The sequence below is a fragment of the Rhineura floridana genome, chromosome 19 (genome assembly GCF_030035675.1).
Source record: "Rhineura floridana isolate rRhiFlo1 chromosome 19, rRhiFlo1.hap2, whole genome shotgun sequence".
Taxonomy (NCBI): Eukaryota; Metazoa; Chordata; class Lepidosauria; order Squamata; family Rhineuridae; genus Rhineura; species Rhineura floridana.
This window is the reverse complement of record NC_084498.1, coordinates 5,935,176-5,960,569: the sequence shown is the minus strand read 5'-3', so window position 1 is coordinate 5,960,569 and position 25,394 is coordinate 5,935,176. Positions and strand designations below refer to the sequence as shown.

At 41.0% G+C, this 25,394-nt stretch overlaps 2 protein-coding genes across 6 annotated transcripts in view; one reads left to right on the top strand and one right to left on the bottom strand.

Annotated features, from left to right (window-relative positions):
- Nucleotides 1-1,527: 1,527 nt before the first annotated feature.
- RSRC2 (arginine and serine rich coiled-coil 2) lies at nucleotides 1,528-12,335 on the bottom strand. Of its 2 annotated transcripts, none has more exons than XM_061602354.1 (10): nucleotides 12,091-12,335; nucleotides 8,748-8,895; nucleotides 8,334-8,377; nucleotides 5,630-5,842; nucleotides 4,744-4,887; nucleotides 4,464-4,586; nucleotides 4,034-4,113; nucleotides 3,429-3,661; nucleotides 2,730-2,819; nucleotides 1,528-2,149 (listed from the first exon to the last, which is right to left on the bottom strand). In XM_061602354.1, the coding sequence occupies exons 2-10, from the start codon at nucleotides 8,826-8,828 to the stop codon at nucleotides 1,967-1,969; spliced, it is 1,191 nt and encodes a 396-aa protein (XP_061458338.1). In that variant the 5' UTR covers nucleotides 8,829-8,895; nucleotides 12,091-12,335; the 3' UTR covers nucleotides 1,528-1,966. The 2 variants fall into 2 exon arrangements, with proteins under 2 accessions (XP_061458338.1, XP_061458337.1); XM_061602353.1 differs by having other exon boundaries at nucleotides 5,630-5,820; nucleotides 12,091-12,334.
- Nucleotides 12,336-12,389: 54 nt separating this feature from the next.
- KNTC1 (kinetochore associated 1) overlaps nucleotides 12,390-25,394 on the top strand; it is a 139,432-nt gene continuing 126,427 nt past the window's right edge. For 3 of the 4 annotated variants that reach the window (XM_061602352.1, XM_061602351.1, XM_061602349.1), the window contains exons 1-6: nucleotides 13,440-13,630; nucleotides 14,569-14,722; nucleotides 15,229-15,349; nucleotides 15,840-15,955; nucleotides 18,322-18,394; nucleotides 18,761-18,838. In XM_061602352.1, the coding sequence (XP_061458336.1) occupies nucleotides 14,591-14,722; nucleotides 15,229-15,349; nucleotides 15,840-15,955; nucleotides 18,322-18,394; nucleotides 18,761-18,838 (520 nt within the window). In that variant the 5' untranslated portion in view covers nucleotides 13,440-13,630; nucleotides 14,569-14,590. Of the gene's footprint in view, nucleotides 12,510-12,779; nucleotides 12,911-13,439; nucleotides 13,631-14,568; nucleotides 14,723-15,228; nucleotides 15,350-15,839; nucleotides 15,956-18,321; nucleotides 18,395-18,760; nucleotides 18,839-25,394 lie in introns of those variants that run through there. The other variant, XM_061602350.1, reaches the window with a different exon arrangement.

Genomic DNA, 25,394 nt, shown 5'->3' with positions numbered 1-25,394 from the left:
CTGCACTGCCAAGGAAGAGGAGGTGGTGTTAGCGGGCTCGGCAGCTCCCAAGAGGCAGAAGGGCGACTCTGGGCACTCAGTGGGTTCCGATATCTTCAGGCCATGTTTAAGTTTACATGTATTTTACTTTTCCATGATCCCTGTAAGGATTTTCCTACAGGAACCTGAAAAAAGCAAACCAATTTAGGGGAACAATTTAATGCAAAGGGATCATTGTTACGTAACAAGCTGGAACCTGGTGCTCCTACTTTTTCTGGACTCAAGATCCTATCTCTTCATTAACAGGGTACATAGCTCACGGGTAGAGCATTTGCCACTAGGCATCTCCAGATAGTGCTAGAAAAATCCCATCTGAAACAGGAGAGCCACGAACAGTGAGTGGACAATACTAGCCTAGATGAATCAAGTCTGTTTTTGCATAAGGCACCTTCCTAAGACTCAAAGCAGTACTTGAACCATCTTGATATTTTTGGAAGAGGCATACATTTCCAGTACTTGTATAGAAGGCACAGGTACTCCATAAAATATTGGCTACTTCCACTAATACAATCTCAGCAAACATTCATCACTGAGTAATCTCCACCTCAAGTTATTTATCTGTGAGTAAATTCCACGTAAGTCCTTGGGCTTTGATTTGAAAGAAAAGCTGTAATCAAACTTACTTTGATAACCTTAAGAAACTATTGCAAGAGTACAGCTTACTGGTACAGACAACATTAGGATTTAGCTACTACTCCAGAACACCCATGCAAACTATAATGTTAGCTTTCGGTGAACAGGTAAGGACTCAATATCTGAACAAGAATTGTTAACAAACAATTCTTCAAAGAGAAGAAACCTACTGATCTTAGAACACTTCTACTGTGGCAGCTTTAGTCCACTTCTCTAGTAACTACTGTAACCTTATTAATATCAAACATTTTATTCTTCCCTAAATGTTTGTTCTTAAACTAGTCCTCAGTAAAACTGGGGAAACCTTGCACACCTCATGGGCATTAGAATCTCAACATGCAGGTTACAGTTCAGAAGACAGAGTGCAGCATGCCCTGTTGCTATGCAAATTTTGTTCATTACATTAGTGTCTATAATTAGAAGATACAAAGCCTCCACTGCATATTATGAGAAACATGTTTTTCATACCATTCACATTGCAAATATTGAGCTGGTGATGGCTCTAGTTTGCAAAAACGTTCTTCTAACAAAGCCCTCTGCTAGAATAATCAGGCATGGGACCTGCTGAAACTTATCTTGTTATGTACTATGGTATGATGGTTTAATCTTGATTTGTTTAGACAGGTTAGGTAAAAACTGAAGTCTGGTCTGACAACAAGCCCCTGGCAAGTGAAGACTCCATCTAGTGGAGGAATACTTCCTGAGCAAGAACTTGCAATAAAAAAAGCAACTTGTGAAAACTTTTACTCTGCTCTATAGTTACGTTGGAGTGAGCTGCTTTCTAAACATACTATTCCAATAAATTCTACAAAATCAAGCTCTGAGAAATTCATTTTCTGTACTTAAAAACAGTACTACTTGAGAAAAACATTTTTATTAACCAGGTTTTTGCACTGCATTATGTACCCGCTGGCCCAGTCTGCTAGAGTAACACCTACACAATGTGTTTATGTTTCAAGAGTTGAAAATAACTGTACAAGGTTAAAGTACAAAAGTACACAAGACAGTGGACACAAAATATCCATGTAAGAGTTTATCCTCACCTGTTCTGTTTTGAAACACAGAACTAAAAATGTCCTTCTATAGCTCTGTCAAGTATAATGAAGTGAGTATAACCTGATTACAACATGGAACACCAGTTATCACTGATCCGTTATTTACAAAAATTGTAATGTCAATAAATTAAAGTCAATGCAACACCCATGCAAGCTAGAATGCTAGCCTTTGGTGAACAAGGACCCAATATCTGAACAAGAATCTTTGTCAAAGTCCCAGGCTTTAAGATCACGTTCTTTCAAACAGCGTCCATTCCTCGCATCGAAGATGTGAATCCCAATCCCATCCCTCTTTGTGTGTGTGTCTGTGACCTTGCCATTTCATATTGTGCATCTAGATTTCTGAATACTTCTTCCTGCTGTTTCAAAGTCTTATAACTTTCTTCATCCACTGAACTACTACCACCAGCTTCCTCTTCACTCTAGAATTGAAAGAACAGGCATTTTTTAAAAGGAAAAAGTATTAACAGGTATGTCCTCTGAACTGTTCATTATGCTGGCAGTTTATTCAACTCAAACATCTGCAATTGGAACCTCAGTCTAGAGTAAGTAAATAGCGTGCAAATGCATTAAGAACACAGCATCAGTTTCATTTTGGTGTAGGTTTATTGGACCGTTTTGCAAGAGATCTTGCCACATTATTTCAAATGTAAAAATACAGTCACCATTTTTGCTTTTCCCTGCTGTGTTAAGATTATCTAGTAATTCAACCAGCCTGTATTTTACTTAACTTTATTTCTTATCATTTTGACTCTGAACGTTCTGTGGGCTTGTATACCTCCCATGATGATACTGGAGGCTTACTGAACTGGCAATGTATTAAACTGACCACCTGCTTCTGGCACAGAGACAAAGGTTACATACTGGTTTCAAATTCCCTGATGAATTTTGTCCTGCTCAATATACCAATATTATTTAACCTCTTCTACAGAGTAATCTAACCAGAACTCACTTGGAAAGCCATTCAGGTTATGAGTTTATCTACATTTCAAAGTCACATACCTTAATACCCATTAATTTTCTAAATTTGACATTTTGGTCCTTATTTCCAAAGTTTAGTTTCTCCCAGATTTCTGCAGATTGTGATTTGTCCTATTAAAATGTAAAACAATTTGTTACATACACATAAAGCACACAGATTAGTTTTCATAGATCTGCTGATACTACGGAGAAAACTGGTTAAAGATACTAGCATGCCAACAGATGCTCAACAATTTCTTACACACTCTAGGATGGCTGTCTTTAACAAGTCTCCTTTGAATCTATAAACAATCTGGTTGCAAGCCTGAAATCTCCCACTTACTTCAGTAAGAATGATGCAGGATTGCTGGTCTAGTGGAAAGTAAGCTAATCTTTTTAACCCAGCACTCCTAGAACAAGTGCCCCTCCTAAACTTATCATAGCGAGGCCTTTTCAGATAACCATTTAGCAAGTCAACTAGGTTACTTACTGGCTCTGTATCCATAAGACCCTTGAGATTATTATGCAGATGCTCTTTGGAATTCTGAACATCCCAGACATATATGAAATAAAATAACAGTGGTTGCACAGCTAAGTATGACTATAAGATGACTACATTTTCCATGTGCTATTTAAATTAAGTCACCCCTCTTGCTGACATGTTACTTGTACGTATATTGCAAGTTATGTGCTTGTAGGTAACAGCTTCCATGGCACAGAATGGAAATAATAGAGAATTACCCCTTCTTTTTTGCCTTGCCACAGCATTTTCCGCTTCTTCTCCTGTTCAGCAAACTTCATAGGATTCACTGCTGCTGGATTATAATAGCTTGGAACAGCTATTCCTGTCTCTGCCAGGGCCTTTGCTTGCAGAGCTGCCATTTGAGCTGCCATAGCTATCTGAGGAGTGACTTGTGTTCCAGAGGCCAGAAGAGCTGCAACGTTGATGACAGAAGTGCCAGTGGCAGCTGCCGCTAAAGTGGACATTAAAATGTTATACAAGGACAATTTTTCAGACATTTTCTATCTCAGATAAATGCAATAGATACAATCTTTCATATTCATGAGTAGAAGTACAAATAGCTAGCTGCAAGTACTTAAGACAGCCTTTGCTAGTTCTTCTCTAGGCATTTGTCAAGTGGTGCAACTATTTTTAGGATCTATCTGTAAAAAAATATATTTTTAAGAGTGGAATAGAAAAGCCTCTGCTGCTTTGTTTATTTAAAAACAAATGGGGATCAAATGATTATTTTATTATGGTTTCTGCTTTTATAGCCTCATATTCAAAGTTATGTTTTAATTGCTACTATTCTTTATGACCTGACAGTTCACAAAAACAGAATTACCAGCAGCCATTTCTTGTTGCTTCTGTTTTTCAACCAGTTCTTTCTCTCTCTGTTCTTGCAGTTTTTTTGCTCTTTCCAATCTAAGGAAAACACAGAAGTAAATCAATCAAAAGTGATCCTTATGTTTCTCCACATATTAGCCTTTCCCCTTTTTATACCAATGATGATTATGTCATCCCTGAAGGACCATGCAACCCTTCATTCGCTAAACTTACAAAGCATAGTTCTGTGTTGCTTGGGGTTGTTCTGGTGCCCAATGGAAAATTCAAGTTTTTCAATGGCTAAAGGTGTCCTCCACATTTCAAATTTAATGTAAGTTAAAATTTAGCAGCGTGGGATGGGGAAGAGGAAGAACAATGTCAATGGTCTCCTCATGTAAGAGAGCAAGTTCTTGGCTTCTATAAATGAAAGACAGGGAGACACCTAGTACCTTCTGGCCAATGCTTCCTGTGCATCCATTGCTGTATTTCGTCCCCTAAAAGGAGGTGGACTAGGAGTTCGGCTGTGACTTCTGCTGAATCTTCTGGGTTTTTCAGGTCTCTTCTTTCTTTCTCTGCAGATAACTGTATGTTATCACTTTGTAATTACATGACTGTTTGACCATAAATTAACCTTACCTAACCACACTCCAGAATACAGTCTTACTTTAATTGCTACCACCCGCCGTGTGACTTAACTCTTTATAAGAAGAAAGCAAGTCTATAACATACCTGCTTCTACTCCTAGTTCTGCTCCTGCTCCGGCTTTTATGCCTGTGTCTAGATCTTGATCTAGAACGTGATCTCACACGTCGCTTTTTATCTCGGCTTCGAGATCGTGACTTTTTTCTATCACGGCTTCTACTACGGTGACGCCTGCAAACACATTCCAAATTCCTAGTAACATTTCCTAGGTTCATTATTCATATTTAATTGCAGCAACATGCAAGTATCTTCAACAGATATTACAAAAAGCTGTCATACAGTTTTGGACTCATCTACAAATAGTGTATCTTCACTTCAAATTAAATTAGTGGCCTGAGCAATACTAAATATTTTCAATCTAGAAAACATATTAGTGACACAACACAAGACTTGGCAACACAATTACAGCAAAAGAATCCTAAAATCTGGGAAGAAACAAAGCTCTGAAGTACTGGCTGCCTGATCCTCAAAGCTTAATAGGTGAAAGATAATTATTACACTTGCAGCCTTTCCCAACCAGTGTGCCTTCAGATGCTGCTGGACCACAACTCCCATCAGCCTCAGCCAGCATTGCCAATGGTCAGGAAAGATGGGAATTGTGGTCCAACAACATCTGGAGGCACACTGGTTGGGAAAGGCTGAGTTACAGTGTCCCATGTGAAAGAACAAAGTGGCACATCTGTGATGCTGAACCAATGCTGCAAGCAGATATGCTGGAACAAGCATTTAGGATGAAGGTGTAGCTGGGCATGCCCACCAGTATGTTTACTAAGTATAACTCAATACTGTATGAAGGCTTATATTTGGCTATGTAGGTGGCTTAAACTTTCTGAGCAGCATAAAGAATTTATATAAGGATCCTGACGTTTTTCCAAAGTAATAGAAATGATTCAAAAACTGGTACGTAATCTACCTTTCACGAGACCTGGACCTTGAATGACTCCGTCCCCTGGAGGATTTCCTCTCCTTGCGCTTATGCCGATCCTCACCATTCTCAGAAGTGCTCAAGCTCTCTCTTCCTTTATCAGAAGAGTGATCTTTGTCATTATGGTCTTCAGATTTGTGCTTCTTGGAGGGCTTCTCTTTGGACCCATGTCTTCTTGCCTGTTTTAAGAAGAAGTTGGTTCTTTCAGGAAAATAGTGCAACAAAGAGAGTTAGTATGGGCATCAGTAGATAAAGAATGATATGTTGTGATGCAACATCAGTAACCTTAGCAGCGTGGCCCAGACAACTGATGGCTTTTAACACCATGTACCCAATGTTGCAGATACACACGTATCATTCTACTCGCATCACCCCCCCCACACACTTTTCAACTGTTTTTGTACAATGTTAAAACAACTCACACTATTACAAGTTTCACAGTATTTACGTTCTGACAAAATGAAAAGTCAGAATAAGAGACTAACGCTTGATTACCTCCTGTATAGTGACCAAGGCATTGCTTTCGATGCCTAAAAGGTGGGAGGGATGAGCAGACACATGAGACTTGTCTAACTACTTATCAGCAATTAAGAAACCTTGAAAGTAGATGTACTGGTCAACTTTCTGAGCATTATAACTGAGACTACTATATTATTTATTTTATTTATTTATTTTATTTATTAAATTTATATACCGCCCGACTAGCAATAGCTCTCTGGGCGGTGAACATAAAACAGCATAAAAATACAATAAATAACAAAACAATACTAAAATACAAGCAACAATCCAACACAATAAACATTTTTAAAATTAAATCAGTGTAACTTAAAATGCTTCAGAGACACATATTCAACATATCTTCAGCCTGAAGCCTCGTACTATAAAGGACTGATATGACCAACTGTCAAATTTTGATCCTGAAGCAGTCTGTGTTAGCTTTTGAAGCAAACTCTTACCATATAAGGTTTGTTTACCTAAATTTTTAGTGAACATCTCTGTAACTTGCCCTCTTTGGCTGTTAATTGAATATGGATACAATTCTACTCTAAAGACAATGAAGGGGTTTAACTTTTTTTTTTTTTTTTAATTACAAAACTCACACTCGCAGGTAGAAGTAACGATAAATTCCAAGGGTTTCAAATAATCATTTGTGTCTTCCGGCGTCCCAACTAACCCCACTATGCCTATCAATTCACTGCCGGAGACAGTTGGGTATACAAATAAATGTCTCCTTCCCACTCTGGTAGCTTAATGCTTGTTCGTTTTAGACACAGTAGGATATAATTTTTGTTTCAAATAGTTGCTAACATCAGTTAGATACATTTGGGCTATTTTTCAGTCATTTGTACAACCACTGAAGAATGATTATTAGAACTTCACTGTAAAATACAGAGTGCAAAGTGTCTGCTTGTTACATTCACAGAATGGGATAAATCACCCCACAAACATGGAATGAACACTCCCCTCCAAGGCAAAGGTGATCTGTGAGCTTGCTGTGGTGGGTGTGTCTCCACATTTGTGCAAAGCCCATACCCTTCTTCCTTTTTAGCATTGTCAATTATCTCACTAGAACTATAAAAAGGCAGTGCATTATTCAACAACAATTTAAACATCACACATTTCAAGACACTGGGCCAAACAGCCACAGTAATTTCACTACCTTAAAGTCCCACTGAATTTAAAACCTAAGATATACAAGTATACCTTGTGTGTACGACTTGTACATATAGAAACCAGCCTTTAAAAAAAAATTGAAACGTAATCGTCCTTCTAGATAAGACTTTTAAGGTTTGAGTGCAAGGTTTTCTTACTTTAACATAACGCAGCAGACTTCTAAACATACTTTGTATTAAAAACCACCATTATATCCCATAACCAATGTCTTTTTAAAGGGAAATATGAGTTTGAATGACTAATAGTTACCTTATCGTGAAGTAGGCTTATAATTTTGCTATCTGAGTCTGGAGCGTCTTCAGTTCAGTCTCTTCGCGCATTAGCACGCTGAGTATGATTTATTATAGAAATGTTATCATGTGATCTAAACAATATAGTCAATTTCACAAATACTCTATTTCTTTTTAAAACAGAGCTTCCATTAGGAAAGGGGAAGAGAAGTCCCTAGCCCCACATTTGAAATGTATCTCTTTCTAGTCTAACACTATTCCAGCAGAATTTGGCTAACCTTTGGGCTACTGCCGATGCTTGTCCACTGATACTACCTTTTCTCTGGAGGAGACTGACTTACCTAGCAATGGCATCACTACTGCTGCCTCATCTCAATCTCCTCGCTTTTGCTTTACTCCTACACACCCTGCCAGATGCACCATCACCAATGCTTAAAACTGAGCAGAGCTAATTAAGTAGGGAGAAGATGGGCAAAGGAATTTGCAAACTCTGAGCAGAACTCTGGTTAATGGAAGCTCTGTGAGAATCAAATATACCAATCCTATCTCTCCAAAGAAATGTTTATTGTGGCTGTTTTCACAGTTAATCTCTGAATGAACTTTTGTCAACTGTTACCTTTTGTCATAGTGATGGCTTCAGTCATGCTTCTCACTCCAAGCACATTTTTTGAATTTATAATTTTTTGTACTTACCATTAAGACAATTATATATTAAGATTTATACATGCTATGATGTACTTCTAAATAAGTCTTGTACAATTACCTAAGCACTATAAAGTATTAATTACCTCTTTGCTTCTGCTCCGGCTTCTGTATTTTTTTCCATCATTATCTAAGGAAGGAAACATTTATTGTCAAGTAAAGCAGCCTGGAAAATGATTTTGATTCTATAAGACATGCCGTTCCCAGCCACGCCCAGTGCTTAAGCTATTTTATTGGTTTACATTTAGATTTGAGATCATATTTTTACATCTAAGTTGTTATCTTTCCCTCTATCACCTACTCCAACCCACCAATCTTAACATGATATTGAAGCCTAAGGCACTGAGAGGTTTTGTGTTTTTAAAAAGGCTGTTTATTCCAACACATGGAACTAAAAAGGACTTGCAAATAATTTGAAGTTACTGTTTATTTGGACATTACATTTATTTCAGTAGAATTCCTCTAAATAAAAACAAGATTTTATAATGAGTCTTCAATACCTGACTTTCGTTTTCTCTCTCTCGATCGTGAACGTGACCTTGAATAATGATGTTTTGAAGTTCTAGGAGAATTAGATGCATCTTTTTTCTTCTCTCTATCAGGAGATGATTTCTCTGGAGCTACTGTCTCTCGCTCTGTATCACTAGCCTATTTTGAAATGAAATATTCTTAATATTACATAGTTCACCACAATTACAATGCCAAGTAATTTAACTGTCTGAACCACTGTGTTATTAGTCTACTGTCATCACAAACCTCCAGAAACTAGTTCATATGTCAAGGTTGTTCAAGCTTTATACTCCAGCAATAAGGTTATTCCACCAGTTCAAAACTATTGGATGACAGCCTGTTCAAATAACCAAATTCCAACACTATGATAGCATTTTCTACCACAGAAGGGGACTTGCAGAGCTATGATCTTTACAAGCTCATCCTAGCCTCTATCAGATGAGATGGATTTTTCGCATCTAGCGCTTTAGATTAAAAAAAGATTCTGAAAATATGTTCCTCCTCAGTGACATCACTACAGATTCAACCCATCAGACATTGAAGAAGCGCTCCACAGTCACTTCTTTAAACTGCTCTGTTTCTTTGCCTCAATCAATTTTAGGTTTTTTGACTAAAAGTTTTCAGCAGATATATCAATCCTTGGCCTATTACGTTTTCCACATGTTCCTACCACCACTGCTTCAGGAATAATAATTGTGATCTTCATTTCCACCCATTACAAACAATTGAAGTTGGTACAATGTACCTTGAAGCATGTTTTAGCTCACTACACAACTTAACTACAATATGCATTTTCCAAGTAGAATTACTTTAAAAACACATTTAATTTCCAAGTGTCAACATACAGTGTAATTAAGACAGAAGAATATTTCTTCTCCCACCAGTCACCAGACATAGCAGGAGCTTGTTTCAATAGCAGTCAAAACAGACTAGTTTTCCTCCCTAACCTGACTATGAAGCCAGGCTTTATTTAGCAAGTACAGCATACCTATGTCATGAAGTAATCTCTTAGGAGGCTTAACAAACATGTTTTCAAATTAATTTCTATTTCCACAGGCTGGAAAACATAGCCAAAGTGAATGCACAACTTAAAATACTGTTTTGCATTACTTCTAGGTGCAAAAAGCTAGATGTAGAAAACGCAGTGATTTTTTAGCTAAAAGCCTGTGCAACCGTATTTCAAAGTAAGTTGAAATCAACTGGAATTACCCCTGAGTAAACATACACAGTCAAGGTATGGCCCTATTATCAAATTCTAAGTCTGGATATTCAAAAATGTGTCTGGTTGTTTTTTACAAACTTCTCCTTCATTTCAATATGAGCAACAACATTTTAAAATTAGCAAACAAGATACCCTAAGAGACTGACTTTTTAAATTAAGTCCCTATTACATTTGTAACATAAGCAAGGAGTATCCTCTTGACTATTCCACTGGTGACCAAAATTCATGAGGGTACAAACCAAGGTATTCTTGGCAGTTGCTGCAAAATGATGGAATTCCCTATCTAGAGAAGCCATAACTGAAGCTTGCTCTCCTCTGGGCTTTTTTAAAGCAGACAATAAAGCTTAATTTTACTAACATTAATTTTATTACTCTTTACATGTTGACTTTTCATTTTGTCAGAACAGAAATAGCAAGAAATCGTGTGACTGCACATTACTATTCATAACTGAAGTAATAAAATAAATTTATTGTAACACTACATGGAAGTAAAGCAAAGTACATCATTTTGAAGCCTGGATGCTAGGGAGGCTGTTGGTAGTTAGAAGATTCCAAGATATCCTGAGCTCCTAAATATTTGAAGCTGGTTCCATGACCCCATAAATATTTACTCAAAAGCCAGCCCCAATGGGTTTGATGGGGCATGCTTCCATGTAATCCCTGAAAGGATTGCTTAATTTAAGAGTAAGTCCAGCCTTTTATTTAAACACTAGCCTGATAGCCAGAGATGACAAGGAGGTCTATGTAGAATAGCACATAAAATTACATGTAGGTCCACTGGCGCGCTAGTGGAGAAGTGAAAGAGCACTCCATTCCTTCTTTTCATGCAGCACAGAAACCAAGGAGACTGACAGAGGAGGGAAACCCCCTCCCTTCCTCTATGTCTAGAACAGAACTGCAGCAGGAGGGACAGTCCTCCTCTGCCAACACCCATCAAGCTAGTAATTTTTAAAAATTTTCTGCAGGCTACTAACTGCTGTGGGTTAATTAATAAAAACAAAGTAACATCCCATTGAACTCATCAAAGTTACTCCCGTCCCATAACATGGCAGGATCAATTTGTTAGAATCTAATAATTCTGTGAGTTCTGCAGAGGTGTAAGATGCACACTTTTTCAAACTACCTCCTAACCTTTTGAGACACATTTCCTCTGTCTCCCCTGCCCCCACCTTCAAGTTAGGACTCTCCCAAAGACCTCACCCTGAAAATAACCCCTTTTCTCAGAATACATTTGATTTAATATTGCTAATTGTAATAGCTCTTTCCTACTTTCCTCATTTACAATTTTTTTTATATATATGGGGTGGTGGTGGTGAGAAAGCATGAATGAAGGAAGTATCCTACTCACTGAAGCCACAAACCTACATGCATTTACCTCGAAGAAAGGCTCACTATCCTCATTTGGGCTTTCTGCACAAACATACATGGACCTGAGCTGTCAAAACAACAATCACACAACAAGGCCTAAAGCAAAATTCAGGGTGGGAGATGGAAAGGGAGGGAACCCTGGAAATGTTTTTAACAGATACCAGTTAATTAAAATTAAATTAAGTAAAAACAGAGAAGACTAACAGCAGTTGATCAGTAACTCAAAACGTGCATTTAAAAAAAAATACAGTCAAACCCTGCCCCTATGCTTATTACATAAAGTACACACCAATGGGAGAAAGCCAAGAAAACCCATTTTTAAAAAGGCGGATCTGGAGCCAACAGTATTGCTATCGCCAGGTAAAAAGATTAAGAGCAAGACTATAATGGAAGAAAAAAAAAACACTTCCCAAGAACCTGCACCCTCCTAATAGACCTTCCCCAGACCTCACCAAGACAACCACAAAAGGAGTTCCATCCATCCTGTCTTAACAACAGTAAAATAATAATAACAATAATAACGTAAGAAGAAATTTCCAGAAGGCGCGTTTGGGAGATGCCACTTTCTCCCCCCCCCCTCTTGCCCGTCGCAAGGCCCATCATGGCGCCCACAGAGGGGGGGAGGAGGCGGAGGAAGCGGGCGCCATCTTGTCTCACGCACACGACCGAGCTGCCTCCGCCCGGATCGGCCTCCTCATCAGTAACACCCCCAAAGCCCCTCTGAAAGTGTGGGAGAAACTCACCGCCATGTCGGGGTAGGGGAGGGAAAACCGGGAGCCCTGCTCGGATCACCACCAAGAGCGTCGGCGGCTCCAGCGCTCCTTCAGGGACCCGCTCAGCGAACGGACGGCAGCTCCAACACTCGCGACTCCTCGAACGATTGACTGACTGGCCGGCCGAGAAGAGAGCGCAGATTGGCCCCGCCCACTTCTCAGGGTTCCCGGATGTAGCCTGAGTCCCCGAGAAGGTGGACTTGGGGGAGGGTAGCAAGAACAACGGCAGCTTCTGCGTAGTACTGTTGGGTGTACTGTAGACAGAGGCGGAGGAACGGGGGGAACATAGAGACAGGAATGAATGGAGTGACAATCCCATTATCTGAATAAACTGATGGTCTGAACTGGTTAAATTTAAACAGAATCTGTTTTGTTCATCGCAATTGCGTGTATGTATTTTTAGATGATTAACGGAATGCTTATAGCGATCCAGAGCAAGCTTGGGTGAAGTTGCGTTTGTTACTTTCAAAATTGTGTGTGTGTATGATATAAAAACATAACATTTTACTAATAAAATAAAAACCTCTGCTCTACTTTTTTCGTCAAGATTGCCGATTTGTGGTTTCTGAAGTGTGTGTGTAGGTCAGTTATAGTTTTTCCTACCTATTGGATATGACATCCTGTTTTTTTTGCATTCAGTGACATAAATTATATTGCAGGACCTGTAGGTGATGTTCTGTTTGATATCTTCATGAGGTGTGTGTGTTATGTGCCTTCGATTACGACTTACGGCGACACTGAATCAGCGACCTCCAAGAGCACCTGTCATGAACCACCCTGTTCAGATCTTGTAAGTTCAGGTCTGTGGCTTCCTTTATGGAATCAATCCATCTCTTGTTTAGTCTTCCTCTTTTTCTACTCCCTTCTGTTTTTCCCAGCATTTTTGTAATTGCTGAAATGTAATGTTTGTAATTACTTGTTTTAAACTGTTTTATTGTTAATTTTAATTTTTTTGTAAGCTGCTCAGAGGTTTTTTTTGCAATCAAGCAGGATATAAATTTTGATAAATAAATACTGTCCCCCCAAAAGAGTTGGGATTTTCTTTTCTTTTTTGGAGTGGTGAGGGAAGGATTGACACACCCTGTTGCTTGAGGAGGGGTGGACTCTCTTGCTCTCTAACACACACACACACACACACACACACACACACACACACACACACACACACACACACCCCAATGTCACACAACTGCAAAGATCATGCATTTTTCAATCATGCATTTTTCAATTTTTTTCTATGGGCAGATGCAGATCTCTTTCTATTCCGGGGAGGGGAGGAGGACTAAAGAATCTAGAAGTTATGTCTCCATACCTCACTCTAAACCTTTCCTGTATCTATTGAGGAAGGAGCTGTTCAAGGGCCGCAGGGAGCGCTGTTCTTTTATGTCTTGTTAACTGAGGAGATTTGACCCGTTCCGTGTCCCGTAGCCGACTGAAAAGAATAGGAAAGTTCCCGCCAGTTTGAATGTTTGTCTGAGGCGGCGGTGGCGGCTGATTCTGAGGCTGGGGAGTATGTTGGTCGCTATCTTTGTTGTAGGGAGACGGGAGAGCCTAAATGGGGAACTGTAAATTTCTTCGGGAAGGCCAGTATAATGGGGGGCTGTCTGACAGGTGGGGATTCAACAGGTGACGCTTTCACCCTCATTGCTCCCTGGTAGGAAAAGCGTCTTTTGTAAAGTGTCTGTCTGTTAAGCAACTGTTAGTGACACAAGAGTCTTGCCAAAAACTAAATTGCCAAGCAATTTATGAATGTCTGTTGGGGTATTATTGACAAGTAACATTCCCCATCCTACAGATATTATTGTGTGTGAAAGATGGAGGTATATGTATATTCACTAGGCAGCATCTGATCTTTTAAATAACACAGGGCACTTTCTCAAGCTGGATTTGTTTTAAAAAACAGAACCCTTAAAAATATATTGGGGCAAAAATAGATTTTAAAAAAATTGATTAGATAACAGGGATACAATCTATAGGATAACAAATATTTTCATAGATTTAAGTCCATAAGAGCTAGCTGTTTCTTTAAGAAATGAAAGTTTTACTCTATTTTTGCTGTCTGTCACAGCCTCTGCATAATAAATATTTTGGTGTTTAAAGTACCACAAGACTTATATCAGTTATTTATTATCAGTTAGCAAGACCACATGCATGCATATATCATTTGCTTACCTCATATCATTACATGCCAAATACTGAAGGCAGGATTTCATAAACATTTAAAAAAGCCATTAGGAAGTTAAACTGTGTCTTTCAAAAGTTTAACGTCTTATAATAGTCTCTCACAGCAGGAAAAACTGTCATCTGATATATTTCTACATATCTGCAAGTTTTGAATTTTTTCCTGTCAGGAAGTTGTGTGATTATTGTGTCTTAATGCAAAGACTCCAATTGTTTATTTGCTCACCTGCTGTGTTATTCATTTCTATCTCTTCCGATTTTCTTCAGGGCATAAAGATTTCTTTAAAACATGTGGGATGATGTAGAGCTTTTGGCCTATGATGATACAGGAAGTGGTCAGCTAAGTTTACATTCCAGACTAGAATGTGGAAGCACGCTGTATCAAATCAATGCACTAATTAAAGTCACTTCATCTGAAAAGGTAGAATTTCCTTTTTGTGGCCCCACTATGCACTGAATGTGAACTCTGTACCCCTGCAAAGACTTGTGTAACAACTATCCTTTTTTGACCATATATCTTACTGAAAGATGTTTCAAAAGTGCCATTGTCTGATAAAGACATTTAAATCTGTTGGCCTGCCAGTTGAAATGGGAGTAGCATGGAAGTTTAGCAACTGTGGCATTATATTTGACTATAGCACCTGGTCAGCATCTAGATGTCTCAGAGGACCACATTGGGAAGGACATTCTAGGTCCCTGTGTCTTATAACCCAAAATGGCTTCCTGCCCAATTCCTTTGTCACCTCTAGGGGTTCAAATGTTGCTGATTCCCATTGTACCATAAAAAATTAATGCTTAGATAAGAGGTGCACATTTGTTATTGCAGAAAAGGTTAGAAAATAAAATTTGATTCTGACTGGCTCCTTATCTATTTGTGTTTGTAAATAGATTCTGTTTATATTCAGATGCTTCCTTTTTATTTGTCAGATTTTGTCTAACCCAAAATTATATGGACATAACTCCAGTGATGGCTGTGTGTTGGTGGCTGACAGAACAGTGGTGGTGCTTGACAATATCTGTCAGTCTCTTCAGATGTTTCTTCAGTTTGGTGAGTTCGCCATTTTGAACTTTGAAGCAAACCACAAATCAAATACTCTTTGGATTTATTCTATTTATTTTATTAAAATGTTAGAACTTTATAGACTTACAACTTTCAGTGTAGTGTGCTTCAGTTTATTTTTTTAATGGGAATATGTGCTCTTATCTGGAGTCCTGCATGTATCCCAAGCATAGGAGCTTTCCCCCATCTCATTCGGGACGGAACAGATTAGCCTGGAGTCATTACACCCACATCAAATTACTGGATGAGGGTAATGGCTCTCACTGTTAATGTCAATGTGTTATACAAAAACGTCTGGAAAAATAATTTTGCCATCTTTTGACATATGGGGTGTTAATAAAGTAACACCACCCAGGGTGAAGGTGTGTGTGAGCATACTGCTCTCTGCTGCTCATTGTATTTACCATTATTTCTGAATGCAAGCCACTGTTTTTGGTATCTGAATACTTACTACTTTGTGTTTTTTTTAACCTTCAAGAGGCTGAGGTGGATGTTGTTGGCTTGTGTCAAGAAGCACAGTTCCTTGTAGTGGGGGAGAGAAGTGGCAACCTCCATCTTATTCATGTATCATCAAAACAAACCTTGTTAACAAATGTATGTATTCTTTTTTCTATATGAATTAAAAGTTCTTAAATATTGGCAGTGTACATTCCTAAAAAGTTGCTGCATACTGGTTGCATTTGTGCATAACACTAAACCATGGAGATAAATCTGAGTGAGCCTTGGACTTGCATGTTTCCTCCCCTTTCTTCCTTTGGCGACTCAGAACGGAGGAGAGTCAAAACTTTTGTTTCTGTTTTCAGTTAACAGCAGCTACTCATTTTGTCCAAATTGAGAACTGTGGTTAGGGTTAACTATAGTTTAGGGAAATAAGCCAGGGTTCCAAACTGGCTTCTTTCCCTAAACTATAGTTAAAAATAACCACAGTTCATCTGGATGTGAACAAATAAGAAACCGTGGTAGATGAGAGGGGAGGGCAAAAAGTGAGCCCTGAGACTTGGGCACATAAAGCTAGACCATAGCTTAGTGTTACATGTGAACCAGCCTAGCCCAATAATATCAGTTAATAATAATATCAGTTGCTCAGTGCTGTCTCTTTCACTGGAAATGCTGTTAACTGAACCCTGGGACTTATGAATGTAAAGCATATATTCAGCCATTGAACTCTATGTCTGATATTTATTTATTTATTATTTTATTTATATCCCGCCCTTCCTCCCAGCAGGAGCCCAGGGCGGCAAACAAAAGCACTAAAAACACTTTAAAACTTTAAACCAGCCCACCACCGAGTCCAAGCAGCGGTCCAGGGCTTGCACTGCCTCTCCCAATTCAGATGTTATGGAGAAATAGAGCTGGATATCGTAAGCATACTGCTGACACCTCGCCCAAATCTTCTGATGACCACTTCCAAGGGCTTCATATAGATGTTAAACAGCATGGGGGACAAGATGGCACCCCACAGCACAACTGCCAGGGGGCCAAACGACAGTTACCCAATGCTATTCTCTGAGAGCGACCTTGGAGATAGGATTGGAACCACTGTAAAACAGTTCCTCCAATACCCATCTCACCAAGTGGGCCCAGAAGGATACCATGGTCAATGGTATCAAAAGCTGCTGAGAGATCAAGGAAGAATAACAGGGTCGCACTCCCCCTGTCCTCCTGATAAAGGTCATCCACCAGGGCGACCAAGGCCGATTCAGTCCCATAACCAGGCCTGAACCCAGACTGGGATGCGTTAAGAAGATAATCTGTTTCATCCAAGAGTACTTGCAATTGCTGCACCACAACCCTCTCAATCACCTTCCTTAAAAAGGGAGTATTTGCAACCGGTCGGTAGTTGTCACAAACCAATGGGTCCAGGATGGGCTTTTTCCGGAGTGGTCGGACCACCGCCTCTTTCAAGGCGGCTGGAACCACTCCCTCTCGCAATGATGTGTTGACCACACCCTGGATCCATTTGGTCAAACCCCCTCGGCAAACTTTAATAAGCCAAGAAGGGCAAGGGTCGAGAGTACATGTTGCTGGCCGCATCATCACAAGCACCTTGTCCACGTCATCAGGCCTCATCAACTGAAACCGTTCCCAGGAAGTTGCAGCAGACGTTGCACTGGACACCTCATTGGGGACTACAGTAGATGTGGATGGGGCATCAAGGCTGCTACGGAGGCGAGCAACTTTACCCTCAAAGTGCCTAGCAAACCATTCACAGTGGGCCTCTGAAGGGTCTAAAACTCCGTTTCCCGGAGTTGATGTCAACAGACTCCTGACAATATGGAAAAGCTCCACTGGACGGCTACTTGAGGATGTGATGGAGGCAGAGAAGTGGGCCTTCTTTGCTGCCCATTAGGCACGGTTATGATGTTTTACTCGTGCCCGATCAGCCTCACAGCACGTCTTTTGCCACTTGTGCTCTAGCCGTCGTCCAGCCTGTTTCATCAAACTGGGCTCTACAATGCTGGAGACGGCGTTCGGGGGCAACTGTGTCAAGAGCCCAATGCTCCTCGCTGTTCTACAGCATGACAAGGGCTTCAACAGGGTCACCTGCTCTATTTACTGGGAACTCCCCCAGGGCATTCAGGAATCCTGTGGATTCCATTGGGCTCGGTCCACCACCCCTGCAGGGAAGGATTAGAGCCATAAGTTTAAACGTCACCAGGAAGTGATCTGACCATGACAATGTGGTGACATCCACCACCACCCCATCTCCAGACCACCCCTTCCTCCATCTGGAGCAAAAACCAAGTTGAGGGTGTCCCCTGTCCTATGTGTTGGGCCAGTGACAGTGATATCCAGGTGAATTTCTGCTGTTGATGTGCCAACTGATTTTATACTATAATAGATACTAATGTAATTTTCAAAATTTATGCCTTGAGTAGGGTTAAATTAATGTGTGACATAAACTGCATTGCCTTTTTCAAACTACTTATAATAGCGTCTTTCTGCAAATTTGTGTTTAGATGTTGGTTCAACGATCTTCAAATGACAGGACTTACTTGAAACTTATTCTAGAAAAAGATAGTTCTGATAAAGGTAAGATGAATAATCAAATCTGTACTTTCAGGTTTTTTTGTCTTGCAAGCTCAGGTTGATATTATTGGGGAATTTTAATGCTGTGAAACTCAACCTAATAAAGGAGCCCCACATTTTGCTGGTTTGATGCTGATTCTATGAATTTTAATCATATTTCAGCCTGTGCACCCTTGACATTTTTTTCCTGCGATTTGTGTGTACCTGGTCAGGGATAAGAGTAAGCTAAGCTTTCTTCCTTTCCTTAGTAATATTTGGAGATGCCCAGGTGGCTATACCTTTTCTTAGAGTTGCTCACATTGACACAATTTGAGAACCTTTGCTGGGAAGACATCTTGATATTTGCCTTGTCTTTGGTTATTTTTATAGGAACCTATCATGCGTTCATTCTCACAAACAATGGGTTCTTCTGTATTATGCACCTTCCGCTTGCCAAAACTCAGGAAGGTAGGACAAATCTGTTTTAGATCTAAAGCCTCATTGTATGGAAGCCTGTAGTAAGTGATGGAGTGTCTCTTCCTGTTTTCTGCAATGAAATTCACTATTGCAAGGTGCTGAGCACCAACATCTTAATATTGCAGGAGCCAGAGGTTTATTTGGTTTTTATACCTTGCAGGAGATAATATAATTATGTGTGATAATTTTTCTGGGTTTATATGGTGTAAATGCATTTGGCATGATTGGCTCTTCTTTCTGGATCTGTTAGTATGCCAGTGTGCACATTTACAGAAGCATGTATCTTAACACATGTATTTGCTGAAAGGCTAATTTTAGGGAATTAGCAATGCCACACTTAGGACCTTTCCTGGGGATTATTGAGCACACACATAGGCAGAACTGCAGTAGGTTTGATAATATGGTTTAATTTGAGGTATTTAGCCCAGTTTGATATTAGTGTGCTAGCTCTGGAGAGCCAACAATATCCACACCACTGCTGTAATAGTGATATTTATTTATAAACGAATACAGATTTAAAAGTGATATCATGCCATAATAAAATAATAATAATAATAATAATAACTTTTATTTTTCAGCCGCCTATCTGTCCGGGTTAGGGACACTCTAGGCGACGAACAACAAGAATAAAAACAATCCATATACATCAACATAATCAAATTTTAAGCTAAAAAACCATCCGTTAATTCAGTTATAACATAAAATTAATCTGTCCCAATCTTGTAGGCCTGCCTGAACAGCCAGGTCTTCAAGGCTCGGCGATAGCTGGACAGGGAGGGAGCATGTCTGAGATCGAAAGGGAGGGAGTTCCAGAGGGTGGGGGCCACAACAGAGAATGCCCTCTCTCTGGTCCGTACCAGCCTAGCTGTTCTCACCGGTGGGACTGAGAGAAGGTCTTGCGAGGCTGATCTCGTCAGGCGGCATAATCGGTGATTCTGGAGGCGTTCCTTCAGATATAATGGGCCGAAACCGTATAGGGTTTTAAAGGTCATCACCAACACCTTGAATTGGGCCCAGTAGACAACTGGTAACCAGTGAAGATCTAATAATACTGGGGTGATATGATCCCAGCGACGGCTATGTGTAATCAAGCGTGCCGCTGCATTCTGTACCAGCTGTAATTTCCGGACCGTTTTCAAGGGTAACCCCACGTAGAGTGCATTGCAGTAGTCTAAGCGAGAGGAGACCAGGGCATGTATCACCTGAGGGAGCAGACAAACAGGAAGGTAGGGTCGCAGTCTCCGTATCAGATGTAATTGATACCAGGCTGCCCGGCTCACTGCTGTAATCTGAGCCTCCATGGACAGCTGGGAGTCAAGTATGACCACAAGACTGCGGACCTGGTCCTTCAGGGGTAAACTTACCCCATCAAGCATCAGGTCAGTAATTCCTAATTTCCCTTTATCTCCCACAAGTAATACCTCAGTCTTGTCGGGGTTCAGCTTCAGCCTATTCTCTCCCATCCATCCACTTACAGATTTCAGGCACTTGGACATGGTGTTCACAGCCAACTCTGGTGAGGATTTAAAGGAGAGATAGAGAGTCATCTGCGTACTGATGGCACTGCAACCCAAAACTCCTGATGATTGCTCCCAGCGGTTTCACATAGATGTTGAATAGCATGGGAGAGAGGATAGAACCCTGTGGCACTCCACAGTGAAGAGGCCAAGGGTCTGAAACCTCATCTCCCAATGCCACCCGTTGCTGCCTATCCGTGAGATAGGAACGGAACCACTGCAAGACAGTGCCTCCTATTCCTAATCCCTCTAGGCGATTTAAAAGGATACCGTGGTCAACGGTATCGAAGGCCACTGAGAGGTCCAGGAGGACAAGGAAGGTGTATTCACCCCTGTCCAATGCCCTCATATCATCTACCAGAGCAACCAAGGCTGTTTCCGTTCCATGACCAGTCCTGAAACCCAATTGGTATGGATCTAAATAATCCGTTTCCTCCAAGTGTGTCTGTAACTGCGCAGCCACCACCCTCTCAATCACCTTGCCCAAGAATGGTAAATTAGAGACTGGGCTGATGGCATTGCACCCTCCTGCAAGGATGCATTCACCACCGCCTTGATCCCTTCGCCCAGTCTCTCTTTACAGCTCATGATGAGCCATGAAGGGCAAGGATCAACCAGACAGGTGGTTGGCTTCACAGTACAGAGCACCTTGTCCACTTCCTCAGAGAGAAGAGGCTGAAATCGATCCCAACAGACCGGAATGCAACTGGCCGACTCTGGCCCACTTCCTGTCTCCACGGCGAATGGAAGCGAGCTCTTCAGACGATCGATTTAGCAAAAGTATCACAGGAGATTTTAGAATGTTCCATGGGTTCCTGAGCAACTTGACCAACCAGGCTTCGGACCACTTGGAGCAATCTCCTGGGACAGCACTCTGCCGATGCAATAGAGGCAGCAAAGAAATTTCTCTTTGCTGCCTTTGTTGCCACCTGGTAGGCAGCTATTGCTACTCTAAGCCATGTCCGATTGCCTTCAGTGCGAGATTTCCGCCACTGGCACTCAAGTCGTCTCACCTCCTGTCTCAGACCCCGCAACCGTGGTGTGTACCAAGGTGCTGTCTGAGTTCTGTTCAGGGGGAGAGGACGTTTTTATATGCAACAAAATGGCTTTGTGACTTCAGACAGCACTACAGAAACATACAGAAAGAAAAGAGTTAATAAAGTTGTGCACAGGCAGGCCCACCTATGCATTACCTGGAACATATACTTAAATTACTTTTGGGGAGAGAGAGAGAGAGGGAAGGGACTGGAGGTGGAGAGTCACCTGACATGGAATGATGAGACCTTAGAGACTCAGCTTTCCTATGGGAAGAATGAAAGAAACCAGAAGGGGAAAATATTACATGCAATATTTTAGCTAAACCCTAAATGGAGGAGAGAGAGAGAAGCACACTCCTGTGGCCCATCATGGGGGTAGCACATCTTGCAGAAGAGTGGTGTGGGTCAATGCGCTGGGCAGAAGGCTGAACAAAGTAGGGTTGCCTTGTGCACCCAGTTATAGGGGAAAAAACTTACACTACCACATCCTTTCACACAGAGTTTGGGCTCTGACATGAATGACATTCCGTTGCAAATGGCATGTGTGAAGTCCCTGGGATATCCTGGGAACTTTACACCTATGCCATTTGCTATGAAATTGATTTAATTAAATGTCATGCCACAGGGCTGGAGCCTATCTTTGTTGTTATGTTCCTTCCAGTCAATTACAACTTATGGCGACCCTATGAATCAGTGACCTCCCAGAGCATCTGACATGAACCACCCTGCTCAGATCTTGTAAGGTCAGGTCTGTGGCTTCCTTTATGGAGTCAATCCATCTCCTGTTTGGCCTTCCTCTTTTTCTACTCCCTTCTGCTTTGCCAGCGTTATTGTCTTTTCTAGTGAATCATGTCTTCTCATGATGTGTCCAGAGTATGATAACCTCAGTTTCATCATTTTAGCTTCTAGTGACAGTTCTGGTTTAATTTGTTCTAACAACCAATTATTTGTCTATTTGTCCATGGTATCTGCAAAGCTCTTCTCCAACACCACATTTCAAAAGAGTTGATTTTTCTTTAGCTAATGAGGGTGTTTCTGTTCATTCACTCTATTTTTTTTTAGCAAGATTCTTTTGTCTTTGCTGAAAAGGGGTGGACTTGGAAGTTCTCTGTTAGCAGTTTGTTCTTATCCTTGCTGAAAAGGGATGGCCTAGAGTTTTTCAGAAAATGCAAATAGGTACTTAATTAAGGCAGAGTGTGCTTGCTTGCGGTGACTCATTTACTGATTACTGATTGAATAGGGGATGCTGCTTGCATTAGGTATAGCACTGGATTCTGGAATTAATTCCATGCAACCTCCTGCTTGTGACTGGAATATACGTCCAGTTTATACCAGTGCTGATCCAATGGTTTTATTTAATGACTGCAATAATGCACTCGTTCAGAGCAAAGCTAAATTACATACACAATTCTGGGGCATGTACAGAGTTCCAGCTGAACTGAGCTTCTGCAGAACACCCAATCAACATGAAATGCTCAACCATGGCTTAGTGCTACATGCATTACAACAAGCTTGAGCAGGATTTGGGCTCACTGGCTCTTCCCTTCTCTTATTTCCACATGGCTGAGAGGAGGACTTCAGCAATGTCAAAGACTTGTCCCCCTGGGGTCCCTTGTCCTTAGCACCCCAAGGGGGTTTCTTTGCTTCTGAGAACAGTCCCACCCCTCTGGGCCGCTGCTTCCCAGGCAAACTGTCCCTCCTTCAGGAGTAATTACTTCCGTAGTAACTGCCACCACCCTTCTGGCTAGGTTCCTTTCTCTGAGGGAAGGGACCTCAGCCCAATGCGAATTCCAAGGGATTAACTCTCATTAACTAACAGTAACAATAGCATTCAGCAGCCAAGGACTAGATTTAGAATCCTTAGTTCCAATCCAATACACACCATTTATACAAAGATAATTTATTTAAGAGTGAATGAGTTAGTATTTACAATAGAGAGCAGCGGTTTGTTTCCTTTAAGCTAAACGCCCTCAGATGGGTTACGTCAGGTACGCTGGCATGACAAAAGGGGAGAGGTTCAATACAGACAAAAGGGTAAAATAAAGAACTTGCTAAGCTAGGTCCTATACTTACATAGATCAGCCTGATTCCCGAAAAGGCTTTCTCCGTCATATTTTAGCGAGTCCTGGTAGATGGAAAATAGGGAACTGAACTTGGAAGATTGTCCTTCCTTTTTTATGGGGTTGTGCCGTCAACAAGGAGGGGGGGGGGAAGCAAATAGTCATATCCCGCCCCTGCAGGGGATCTACTCCTTTGAAGTCTTTGAAGATAAGGGAGCTAGACAGCATCACCCAGGGGTCCTGATCTACAGCACCCCCTCTTCCTGACTTTTAATCCCAGGAAGGTGATAAGGGATAACAGCTAGGGATCAGTTGCATCCCCTTGGGAAGCTGCAAATTGCCTGTCTGACACTGAGCTTCCCCGGTAGAGAGTCCTATGGAAGCACAGGCTCCCAGAATTCTCTCTGGCTGACCCATTTCAGCTTGACCAAAGTTAGCTATTCTTGACAAGCAACATTTAGTTTCACTTTTGTTAAGAGTTTTTCATATTGCAGTGGAGTGCAGAAATAACTGGTCTGTTAAGACTGGTAGTGAAAGAAGAAAGAAACTTAAGGTTTATTACTATGAAGAGTTAAAATCATACATGCTGAAGCAGCCATGCAGCTTGTACTCAGGGAGCCATTGCTGACTAACTGAGAACAAAGACAGGAAGAGAAGGGAGGAAGAAGAGGAACAAAGCCTGCAAAAATAACAAACACATTAGAGGAGGAATCAGCAGAGGGAAGAATAGATAGACAGAAAGGCAATTGCTCCCCACTGGTTAGATGGACAGAAAGGCAATCACTCCCCACTGGTTCAGTTCACTTGTAACGTGTGTTGGTGCTTTACTCTCAACAGCTTTCATAGTATCACAGCTTATTGTCATGTATACATCGGATATTGTGGTTTGCAACAAATTCTGGTTAGGTCAACAAGTCAGTTTTGAAACTGACTAGAGTTTGTTAGGAAAGTCAGTGTGGTATAGTGGTTAGACTGTTGGACTACGCCCTGGGAGACCCGGGTTCGAATCCCCACACAGCCATGAAGCTCACTGGCTGACCTTGGGCCAGTCACTGCCTCTCAGCCTCAGAGGGAGGCAATGGTAAACCACCTCTGAATACCGCTTACCATGAAAACTCTATTCACAGGGTCGCCATAAGTCAGAATCGACTTGAAGGCAGTCCATTTCCATTTAGAGTTTGTTATAAACTGTGATCTCTGGTTATTCACAGTAACAGTGACGACCTGGAATTCTGTGAAAGTGACATTAAATCTTCCTAACTCTGCAGGAGGAGACTAGTGGGTGGGAAAGGGGAACCCTTGTTCTAGCTCTTGCACATAGTGTTAAACCATGAATTCATCTTGTGTGCGAATGTGGCCATTGAGTTGTCTGGAGGTACTTGTTAGGAATTTGGAGGAGGTACTCAGGAGAAGCACAGCCTGGTTCCTATTCCCTTTTCCCCATGTAGGAAAAAAATGCACATATATCATTCTGTTTGACCCCAGGGCAAGGAAGAGTTCTGGTGAGAATTCTCACATGCAGTCCATGCATGCAGTAATTGTCAGGTGTGGCCCCTAGCTTTGTACACATATGCATGGGTCCTTCTAGTGGGCAGCAGCAGGGCCTCCAACATCATGCCTGCACCAGGCACCATAAACCCTCTGGGTAGCCCTGCAAAGCTGGCCATGGGGTGCGTGTGTGTGTGTGTGCCAAAGGCTGCTCATAAGCAGGCTTGAGGCTCCCTGTAGTCTGTGTTGTGCGGACTGATCTGCCTTTAGTCTCTTCCAAATCTAATTCTATGATATACAACTACATTTATTTCTTTGTTGAACATACATTTTTCCAGAGTGTTTTGTTTTATATTCCTGATCATGTAACTTTTCAAAACTGAATATATTATTGCCTATCTTCATCTTATATAACAGTATGACAATTTAATGTTTAACTATTAAT

Bases quoted from the DNA above. Each gene is read 5' to 3' on its own strand.
- RSRC2 (XM_061602353.1), bottom strand. The intron at 4,114-4,463 runs GTACTAGGTGTC...TGTTTTCCTTAG, and splicing joins CAGGAAGCATTGGCCAGAAG to ATTGGAAAGAGCAAAAAAAC. The intron at 2,820-3,428 runs GTAATTCTCTAT...ACATTTTAATAG, and splicing joins GGCAAGGCAAAAAAGAAGGG to GACAAATCACAATCTGCAGA.